We start from the raw sequence: 12,064 nt of genomic DNA on the forward strand, positions 1-12,064 counted from the left end.
ACCTGTGGATACTGCCAAACTGGCTCAACCGCGCTCTGGAGATGCAGAGTCTGAAATGTTTTTTTGTTACCAGTTACAGTTACCAGTTAAAATACAGGTGGGATATAATTTGTTATCTGTCACATGGGACTTTTTTAGACATCACTGGTGGACTCGTGCTACAAAGTGCTTCATTAGAATTTCCAAGATCCTTCTGAGACTCTCAAACTGTTTATCCAATTAATTTATTGGAAATCCAAAACTGATTGTCCATCACCAGTTCTCATTCTAGCTATCTTGATAACTCCCTAATAAACTGTAAAACAGCTTAACCTGATCCTCAAATGACTGCTGTTGTCATAACATCATAGATTTAAAAATACAGGGCTAAACGCAAAAGATACAAATAAAAGGAAAACCCTACATAACTGTAGTGTAAGTAATACAAATCACTAATTAATTTATAATATTATGAGTAGTTTCCTTTAGGTTAAATACAGACGACAGTGCAGAGACTTGTTGGTATGGTAACTAAGGCCGTTGGAAAGTACAAAGACCATGCAGTGCATAAAACACAGGAAGGCAAGGACAAAAAAAAGAAAGACATCTCTTTTCTCTTCAGTGTTAAGCAAGACAGCAAGCATATTTCCAAGGTCTGTAATTGTTGCTGACAAAGTGGGTGGCCTACTCAAGTCAAACATCAGTGCCTCAGCTGCAGTATGCTTAGAGGTTATGGGCCATATGCAAATGGGTTAGCTGCAGCCGTGTAGAAGGAAGGGAGGGGACGTGAGGGGACGTGAGGGGACGTGAGGGGACGTGAGGGGCGGCCCCAATGCACAGCGCTGAGGCAGCTCGAGACCCAAAGCACTTAAACTCCAGCATGAAGGAACCCCTGGTGTAAGCTGCTTGCTTCATTCCAAAAATATACGTGTTTATTTGAATACATGAACAAGTGTGAGACTCCTATTTTAAGTGTGGCATATTTTGGTGGAGAATTAAAGAACTGTTACAAAACAGTCTTGGGCCCCAAGAGGTCAGAAAGAAAGTGTGCACACGGCAGTGGGGGAGCGCACCCCCAATTACTAAACTTTGACAGGCATGCTAAGATTTATACATTACTCTTAGTCAATTTATAACCTTAAGTACAGCATAAACTCCCGTGTTAGTCCACTAATGGTCCGTTTTAACTGAGTGTGCTATAAATTATGCTGCCAGTGCCCACCTAATGGCTGTTTACTGGGGACACTGTATGCTGACCTTTTTTTGAGTCGCTCACCATGAGTAATCAGTTCAATACTTTGCTATGAAAACGGGCTACTAAAATATTAGACCGGATTTACACCGCTGGAGAGAGTCCAGCAAGATTGTTTCATAAATATCTGAGGCAATATTGCAAGTCTCATGAAATAGGCCCCACTTTGATAGATGCGTGGGAGGAAAATTAATTAAGGACAATAATCTTTTAATTCCATTCATTATTTCATAATGACACGTGATTGCGCCTTTTCTGTGTGCATGTCATGAAATGGCATTGGGACAAACACACCAAAAAGGAGGTGTAGTGGTTTAGTCCAAGAGCTCTGCTACTGAATCACTAAGGGAATACAACAACAAAATCCTAGATATGTAAGGGTTTTGAATAACAGTAATCTGCAAAGATAATGATTTATAAGAAAAAGATAATGATAAAGATAAAGGCTACACACATCATTGGTTGGATTATGTCACATTTAGCCAGTCTTAAACATTTTGGCCATCATGACTGTTAATTCTTTTCCCCGCCAGGCTTGTATTTACTAACTCTAAGTAACTTGAGTATTTCTAAGCACTGTTTAGTTGCTCATGCGTAACTTCCTGTCCTAGCGTCTCCTGTTTCAAGGCTTATCTGAGACAGCATGCGAGACAGAAGAGCACCAGAGGAGGCACTGCAAACAACCGAACTGCATCACACTGCAGCGAAACACCGGATCCTCCTGACAGACACTTCAGCATCGGGCCTGAATCTGCAAACCTCCTCTCTTTCCCTGATTCATAAAAACTTCAGTGCCAAAGGCTGAGGATTTGTCTGTGTTTTATGAAAGTTGATTTTTGTTTGCTTGACTAGATGCACAGCCCGTCCCTCCCGTCTGCCTGGGACATTACACGAGAGCCAGGACGAATACAGCGTTTTTTTTTTTTTTTTTTACACATCAAAGCTGTTGACTCGCCTCAGCCGCTTCTTCACGCCTCTAATGCTCTTGGCTCCAGGAGCTCACGTCTCAGCCCTTGATCGAGTTAACTAAAGGCGGCTTCGCCGAGTGCTTGGAAACCAAAGGCGGTCAGCCGCTTCCCCGCTGGGCCCTGGCGACACAGCTGCGGAAAAAAAGCAGCCTCTGAGGATTTGGGCGCAGGGGATCTGTGCCCTGGGGAAGCTGAGCGGATGAGAAAGCCTACGCTAATAGGGGGAGAGCTCTCGGTGAGGAACAGAGACAACGAGGCAGCTCACGCGGCCATCGGAAGTTCCGGAAAATGCAGAGTTCCCGCCACGGAAGCAAGTGGCATGTACACTCCACATCTGCATGTTTCAGAATCAGTTTCTCTTTGCCTGTTTTACCTAGAATTGCTGTATGTGGCTCAGTAGGTTTAGTTTGTGCTTTGGGGGCATTTTTTCAGAGATGCAGAACTTAGTTTTTGCTTTTAGTTTTTAGTCTTTTATTAAAGCATCTCTTGAAGAAATTATGTACAATGAATGCGTACCGCGGAGCTCATATTGCAAGCAGTTAGTATCATTTGAAATCATACGCCACTACACATTCTGCACAAGCTGAATAGGCAGATTTTAAAGATCCCATGATACATTTACTCAATATTTAAAATCAAAGATAAATTTTACATGCTTTCAATTTTCAAGAGTGCCTTGAGAGGCAGGTGTAATGACTTCTCTTAGCCAAAAGAGTCAAAAACATCAATAAAATCATATGGCCCAGAACCAAATAAGTTCATATACAGGATGCATTTTTTTTCTCAATCATCACTGACAGCAAAGCACCAGGAGGAGATGATGGGATATCCACATAAAAGTAAGGCTAATGCTAGCATTGTTCAAGCCCTGGAACATGGAAGAAGACAGGCATTTATGTAAGTACGCATCTGTATAACTCTTTTCTCATGGGAACCAAAATGCAAGCTGATATCCAAATATGATGGCAAATGATGGCCATCAAAACAATATGAATAGCTAATAACAGCCTACATTATCCTTAAACGTTTTATGTAAAAAAAAAAATCACTTTACCCTCCCACATTGTACATGAGCTTTAAAATGCACTTTGAGAATAATTTATAAGCAACAATGTACAATATTTGCACAATGCTTCTACAAAACAAACCCTAGACTTTAATGCACCTCCAAACTGATCACGTTAAACTTAAGTTTTTCCTGAACCTTTCCAAGGTGAACCTTTTTTTTTTTTTCCAAATTATCAGCCTTGCAAAATTGCAAACACAACTGCTATTGTGTTCAAAGACAATTCATAAAAACGCTGGTGTGTTCAGTTCAATTTTTGCCATTAGTGATTGCAATAGCAGCATTGCACCACTGTAGCATTATATCATAATCAGTGCCGTGCGTCCAGTAAAGCACTGCCAAGACAGAACAGAGTGCAGCCCATAGCTTACTGCACATTCAGGCCATTGCAGTAGGCCAACTAGACAGTGTCCCCTATGCTACGCTACGTCTCATACAAACACCTAAAGTCTGTGAAATATAACGAACTCTCATTACTAGTTTTCTATAAACATATGTGCATTCATCATGCCGCAACTAATAAAATGCTAAAAACATTTTTTTGCTTTGTACTCTTGAACACACTGAGATGTAATCGCAATATCCTCCACATAAACAAGGAACTTCATGTTGTTAAAATAAAATATGGCCATAATGCCATTTTTCATAAAACAACATTTTGCAGAGTGCTACCTTTATCTCATTTTGAGCCAAAGAAATCCCTGGAGAATTACCACAAAAATACCGCAGTTAGCAATGTGTGAGGAAGAGTATTTTAAATAAATTTTTTACTGTAATGTTTTGAATGTTTTCCTTTCTCTGTATTAGTACTACCTATCACAACACAACCCATACTGAAGTTGTTGCCTAGGGGACAAGTGACCCAGGGAGCGTAATGACCTCAGGTTTGTGCTGTAATGCTTCTCACCTCATAAAGCTAACAGCTCATTCACCAGGACTGTTCATGCTACAGTTGGAGAGAAAAGGCCTTAATAGTTATAGATATACTGTTCCACCATGTACAGTGCGGTATGCAACTATGCAAGTATTAACAAAAATTTGTTGGTTTGGCACTGGATTTTAAATGAAACCATGTGCAAACTGCTCTTTTTATACATAGTTCCTCCATTTCAGGGTAATGTAGATAATTAGAACTTCTGTTTAGTATTTGCTTGCAAAATCTTTGATAGGTGCAACATAACCAGATATTTGCTTTCTCTGCAAATCATTAAATCTCTAATGCTTTAGCACTGGCTCTTTTCCAAATGTTGCCATTTTCAGTCCCTGCTTGTTCTGGGGGATATTTGCCTATCTGCAACAGGTATGCTATAAGAGGAAAATATAATGGGAAAAGAACCCCCACTGAGTGCAGGAAAGATGATTGTCTGGGCGAGGCAAGAACATGAACTCCCCCACTGACTCATGCTTTGACTCAGCAGAGCTCTGTGTCGTGTGGTTGGGTCTGAGCAGGTAAGACACTTCCGTCAGGTTCTCCTGCTGCTTCCCCCAGTCACTTTCTCAATAAAGCATGATGAGCTAACTCCGCCTACAGCTTCAGACACACGTGCGACTACATTTCACGACATTCTGCTTTAACGCTAATGACATTTCTCATATCCTTCATAATCCGACAGCAACGGGCTCCAGATGCATATCATGTAGGGAATGTTGGTTTGTTTATGTGTTTATTCAATTTGACTATGTTCCCTAGACAGCTTGCTTTGACCCATAGGGGAAATCAGGGAGGTGAAAGTTTAACTGCATGTGCTACATGAATGAATAAATTAATTACATTCCAAAATATGGTGAATAAATATTGGCTATGCTGTCTGCCTTCAATGACACATCTAGATTTTATTGGCTTTCTGTTGCATGACCTAATACTGCACCAACATGGGCAAGACCCAACTGAGAATTTCACAGTACAATTACGTGGGGTCCCCTGAACAGGGTGGACTGTGTGTTTAAAGGACCGTGCATCCTATTCAGTTCAATATAGCCATACAGAGCCTTGAATTAGATCTGACAAGTATTTTAACTCGTCTCATTGTCTCATTTCAAACTCAGTGCACTACAGGGTACACACATCTACTGGAGGCCTAATAAGGACTGCACATCACACCGTCCATAGTAAGATTCATGTCACATAATGTGAGTCAGCCAATTTTACTCGTCTCCACGCATGGCAACGTATTTTAGAAAGCAGATCCCTGTTCATCTCACTTCAAAGACACTTAACATTAGCAGTTGTATAGTGTGGCTGTGGATGTTGGGTTGGGTGGATGTTATTTACATGAGCAGGTTTGCAGACTCTGAGATTCAGTCTGAGTTCAGGGATTTTGACACTTGTATCGGTAGATTCAAATAATTCCAGTGCTCGTGTGCCCCTCTTAAGCTGATATGAAGGCATGACACATGTAACAACCTCCCACTGCCATTGGTAGTCCTTTGAAATGTTTCTCAGCAAGGTCATTCAAAACTTTTGACAACAGAGCATAATGTGAATCATGTTAATTTCATAAGGACAGAAAAATGCATCTTGTGCAAAGCTCTGTTAGATAATTAAAGTCAATTAACCATTAAAGAGCCTCTGAATGATTTGGGTATGCAAAAAAATGAAATGGGGTTATAGAGGCATGTGATCTGCTTGGCAATCTAATCCTCTGTTTACAATTCAGTGACTGCATCAGAACAAAGCGTCTAGCCCCTGATATGTGCCGTCTTCAGTACATAATCACAATCAATTTAGAAAAAAAATCATCGGAATCGCTCTTCATAGCCCATCAAAACGTCATTAATTTTGCTTATAGAGCACAGTCATTAATAGCTTAACAGAAGACGTGAGACTCATGCTAAAAGAATGGGAAGATAAATAAAGGGACCGCCACACTGCTTCTGACCAGCAGAGGGAGGACACGGACACATTCACTCTCCCTTGTACACAACCACAGCTGTGTTAAACTTATATACTGACAGATTATTAGGAATCTAGATTCATCTTGAATGTGACCAGAATGTAAATGTCTCTATCCAGCTGGCACTGATATATGAGGCAATTATTGAAAAGTCAAAAGATGTGACAAGTTCATGAAGATGGTAAGATTTTACAGGCATAATATATTAACACATTTAGCATGAGTCATGGAAACTTCTCTTCCCATCTTCAGACGTCTTCCACGATGGAAGGAATTCTATATACTGCATAGTCTTTTCCTGCTCATTCTTAATGTACTTTTCCGCCTCGAAATGTCTATTGCTCAAGTGTCTAAGAGGCCGCTTTAATTTTAAATATTCTGTTAAAATCTCCATAAATAAATACAAAATGAGCACTGTCTGGGATAAATTAGCTGGCTGCTAATTGGGTATTAAACCATTTTTGGAATGGCACATCTCTTAAGGGAGATGTGCTGGGTATGAATGAGGGGGCTCACTCTCAAAAAGGCAAGAATGGAATTACCTGTCCCCTTTGACTGCTCTGATCATCTGACTTTACAGTAGCACGGGCTCACAGAGGGCTTGTTATTTGCCGTTAGTGGCATTGTGGCTCTTTCAGCGCACTGCCGCTTCCAGCCTGAGAATCGAGTGAGGGTAACTTAAGTGGGGCTCTGCTTGGCTAATAGGGCAGCTCTTGAACTCACTGAAAACACACTCAATTTTCTGAAATTGCATTTACAGTTCACATTGAAGGATGCTTCCCTGGCTACCACCGAAAATAGCCGTTTATTAAAAGTGAGGGGCCCATGTACGAACCTTATATTACTGGTCTTGGCTGTTCACTCTTAATCAGACTGGGTGAGTGTGGAACGGACTCTGTATAGTGCTGCGTGTGGGAATTCTTAAAGTGGCACATAAGAAAATTTTTAATGGCGAAATGTGCCAACGCGCCCCACTCCCATGAATCCCATGAGGTAAAAGTGTATATGAATTTGTAGGGGACACTCACACTGCACTATGAGCTCCACCACGGCTTCCCGAGGCTTGACGTTGAAGCCGTTGTACTGACTGGTCTGGCAGCGGTAGGAGCCGGTCATCTCACGGGACACGTTGACGATGCGCAGGACTCCGTCGTAGCTCTCCATCTGCATGGTCCCGTCCGGCATGGGCACCTCCTTATCAGCCCGTGACCACAGGATGATGGGTTTGGGCTTCCCTGAAACAAGGCACTCCAGCTCCACCGTCTCTCCCTCCCGCACAACCAGCGGGGACTTGCCCCGCGGCACGGTCAGATTGGGGGGAACTAAGAAAGAGAAAAACAGAGGAGGGACTGATATGGGGCTCTAGAACGTCAACTGACAGGGTGGGTGAGAATGGTCAACGGCAACAGAGTAGCCAGAGTGGAGGTGGATTGTAGCTTGTGAGCTAACGAAAACGGTTATTTATATTCAGGATGAAAGACGAGGCCTGACTTAAACCCTGAGGTAAACGCTTTCGCTAAAATATATACGGAAACAGCCAGAAATATGATCTGATAATAATGGGAAACATTCAGACTGGTGAGGACCAAAGAAATATACTAATGAATTAATGGAGTTACATTTACATAGCATCATTCATGGAACCCAAGGACACCTTACAATTAACACACACTGCTTCTGAATAACAAACCAGTGAGAAGCAACAGCTACCTGCACGCAGCAAACTCTCAACGAGAAATCTCAGCTCCCTGGGGGACTGAATCAGGAGCAGAAACGGGAGAGAAGACAGCACCATCCACCACTGGGTATGCAGACACACATGATCATTCACACTAGGAACTATTCATTTGGGATAGCGTATGTGACCTAACCTCCACAGGAGCGTGGGAGGAAACCCCAAGAGACGTAGGAAGAAACTGGAAAACTCTTTCCAGACTGGGACTCAAACCCAGTATCCCAGTGCTGACAAGTAAACAAGCTTCAGGACCACCCCCCCCCTCCAAAAAAAAGTCCTCTAAGTACATCATAAATGCAAACAGCACTTTCAGCATATACACAATAGATTCATTCCAAACAAACCAAAACTTTCTACACTGGGAACAAAAAATATCTGTGTAACTTTTGTAACAGGTATTAGAACTCTCATTTAGGCTATTAGAGAGCTGTCAAATAAATCTGTGGGGTAACCACAATCTCATGCTACTTTGAGAGACAAAGTACTAAAACTCCACGAAGGGTCAACCACATTCAAGCAAAACTGAACCAAAAGCTTTTGAGTTCAAAATGCTAACATCAGTCAGTTGCCATCAAGGACACGTAATCAAAATAAAACATTTGGCAGGCAGCAAATGACCCATAAACAGCTGTGTAATTCACTAATGCTATCACACATCACATTCATATTTTTTCTTTTGAACCATTTCTATTTCTGTTTTCCATTTCTATTTCTCCACCTTCTTTTTTTGTTCAAGTTCAAGGACTCTATGTCCATTAGTATTAAAACAGGCTTGCCACTGGATTTTAATACTTTTCATTAAAAACGCTTGTTACTAATGGACATTGTGTTAAAATAGCATGTCTTTTGTATTGACAGTTGTTGCTATATCAGAAATAAAATTAGGAAACTCGAAGAAAAAGAACTGAAGACATGCACTTTAGGAACTTCAGAACCCCTTGGAATATAAGTTATAATTTAAACTAATAATTTAAATTTATTATCTGCTTTCTCAAATATAAACTGTTTCCTCTTCCTACAAATTCAAAACCACTTTGCTTGCACAGCTGATGAAAGTCCTCTGTCTGAAACATGCTGTTCCTCTGAAAACCTTGTGTACTTCACTACAAGTAGCTCTTGAGTCTCTGAGTATAGTACACCGTATTACTCATCTGGAATCTTTTTCAGGTATAAATTATTTGTTGCTTTACATATTGAATTTAAAAGCTAAAGGTTAGAGTTAACAACATATAACAGAAGCTCTTCCTCCTTATTATCTACGTCCTAAATAAAAGCTCTAATGAACAGCTGTTACAGTAATGGAGAAAGGTGGGATCTAAACTGGAGGTAGACCATTAAGCACTGGCCACGTTTCCCTTCACAAGCCTGTAAATGTACCAACTCCCGCTAGCAATTAGGGCTGTTTGGGCTAGCGGCTGCTCTGTCTGGTCCACGGTAATGAAGCCTGCTGCGTAACGGCTATTACTGGACCCAGAAGGAGCCATCATCGCTGATCACACCAGGGAGGATGCTGCTGAGATAGCACCCAAGTCCCTTCTATTGCCCTGTCCTATGGCACTCTATCCAACCAGAGTAAAACTTGCTTATTCTTGCTCTTGTAGTTTGAAAAATAAATAATATTTTGCTTTCATCAGTTCATCATTTATACTGTAATGTACCGTTGCCTACACTTGATTATAGTAGAAAAGGAGTTATATAGATGATTCATAGATGACAAACTGTTTGCTTCAGCCTACACAGTTTCACTGTGAAACAAGCCTTTCTCAATGTAAGACAGCTTCAAACAACAACTGCTTATCTTTTTGTCCTAAACATTAAACTATAAGTATAGCCATAATCCTAAAATGTGTACTTGCAGCAGTATGTACTTTACAAGATACAAATTTTGAGAGATCATAAAATGTCAGCTTTCAGCTCCTCTGCCAGAAAGAACCAAGCGATATAAAGAGCCAGGCCAACCATTAAAACAAGACAGAAAACAAACAAAAACAAATAAAACTCTTACAGTCTTTTGACATGACTGGACTGACATCACTTGCACATTGCCATAGCAACACACAGTTTGCCACTGTGTGTCTGATTAAGTTTATCTATGTGTGTATTTATTGCTCTGTAAGCCTGACGTCGTTACATTTTTAGTCTTGCACGTTTTCACACTAAAAGGTCTGTATGATTGGTGTGTTCCTCTGTGAGTGTCTACATTGGTGTGTTTACAATGCCAGCCTAGAGAGACCACCTCCACAAAATGGCAGTTGCAGGGTGGGGAGAATTTTTGCCCCTGCTGGGGCTGCAAAAAGGGGTACAGAACAACAACATTTGAACTGTACCGTTCTGATCAGTGCAGACCAGAGGAAAATAAAAAAAAGTCACCAGTCATGTATTCTTACGGCAGCTGACTAGTTTAACGTCTGTGATCTACAGGATGAAGCTAAAATTAGACATCCACATTAAATGGAGGCAGGTCTCATAAGATAAAATTATATCTGCCTGTAAAACACCTGCAACAGGTATATAGAAATGAGAGCACATCAATATTTAGGATTCTCTGGTTGAGCGACAGAAAAATAAATTATACATATATACTAGTAAATAAATAAATGAACACTAAAAATACCTTAGGAACACTTTAATGACACAATGAATCAAATTGAAAATCAAATTTCTTTTGATTTAATCTATTAAAATTAAATTGTGCATTTCATGAGAACAAAATGATTAACCCATTAATTTCTGGATTCACAATCACACAAAAATGAATGTGTGAATGTGTGTATATTTCACACAATGTGAATGTGTGTATATTTCATCACAGCAACTCATAATGTGACTCAGAAGTGTGCATGGTCCCCACATGTCCGTTTGCTCTCTCAACTAAATCTGGGCATGTGATGGAGGATGGTGTCCTAAGAGATTTCCTCCCAAATGTTGATCAGGGCATCGGACAACTCCTGGCCAGCCTGAGAGCTACTTGGCATGTCAATGGCGGATTACACTGATACATAATGTCCCAGTGGTTCTCAGTTGGATTCAGGTCATCAATGCCTCTGTCATCCAACAACTGCTTACATACTCTGGCCACATGAGGATGGACATTGTACTGCACTAGGAGGAACTCAGCGCCCACTAGACCAGTCAAACGTTTGCCAATGGCTCTGAGTGTTTCGTCCCAGCACCTAACAGCAGTCAGAGTACCATTGGCTGTCACATGCACGTTTGCGCGACCCTCCAAGGATATGCCTCCCTATCCCATCACTGACCTACCGCTAAACTGGTCATGCCAAATGATGTTGCAGGCAGCGTGACATTCACCATGGTGTTTCCGGACTTTTTCGCATCTGTCTCGTGTGCTCAGTGTGAACGTGCTCTCGTATGTGAGCAGAATGCATGGAGCTGAGCTGTGAGCACAGGTCACACTGAAGGACATCGGGGCTTCATGGAGCGCTTCATGGAACTCGTGATATCTGCTTCTGACAGTCTGATAAAAACATGCACACCACTAGCCTGCTGGAGGTCATTTTGTAGGGCTCAGGCAGTGTTCCTCCTGTTTCTCCTCACACAACGGAGCAGATACTGGCCCTGCTGCTGGGCTGATGCCCTTCAAGGGCTCTCTCTAGCTGTCCTCATGAGCCCAGCCCCTGCCCTGGTATCTCCAGACTGTACTGGGATACAGCAGACTTTGCGGTTGTACGTACGGATGTGACACCCTAGATGAGCTGGACTACCTGGGCAACCTGATTGGGCTGGAGGTACCATGTCATGCTAACAGCACTGAAAAGGACGCTAGAAAAACATGAACCTACAGTAGTACACAGTACACAGTTCTGCTACAATATGCAAATATGTCTGAATGATGAATCAAATTAATCTGAAGAAGATTCCAGGTGAATGACTGCGGTGTAATTACCGGTAGTAAGATTTGTAGAGAAATTTTAAATTGTAGTGAAGTACACAAATTTTCCAGAGAAACACGATGTTTTCAGACATCCTCTCTGAAAAAATGACGTTTTCTCTCTATGTGTTTATTGCACTTCTCCCATATTTTGCTCTAAATGTATTGAACTCAAAGTAAAGCTATTAAAGCTTGTTTATAACTCACAGGCTTGTTATGGCTGGAACCTGTTAAGCTTTTTTATGGTATGTGGGCTTGCTGGCTAGAGTCTGAATAAATCT

At 41.4% G+C, this 12,064-nt stretch overlaps 1 protein-coding gene across 2 annotated transcripts in view; it reads right to left on the bottom strand.

Annotated features, from left to right (window-relative positions):
• LOC143523463 (MAM domain-containing glycosylphosphatidylinositol anchor protein 2) overlaps positions 1-12,064 on the bottom strand; it is a 150,402-nt gene that overhangs the window by 38,370 nt on the left and 99,968 nt on the right. For both annotated transcript variants that reach the window (XM_077017934.1, XM_077017933.1), the window contains exon 8: positions 7,188-7,481. In XM_077017934.1, the coding sequence (XP_076874049.1) occupies positions 7,188-7,481 (294 nt within the window). The remainder of the gene's footprint in view (positions 1-7,187; positions 7,482-12,064) is intronic.

Source organism: Brachyhypopomus gauderio, chromosome 9 (genome assembly GCF_052324685.1).
Source record: "Brachyhypopomus gauderio isolate BG-103 chromosome 9, BGAUD_0.2, whole genome shotgun sequence".
NCBI classification, from domain to species: Eukaryota; Metazoa; Chordata; class Actinopteri; order Gymnotiformes; family Hypopomidae; genus Brachyhypopomus; species Brachyhypopomus gauderio.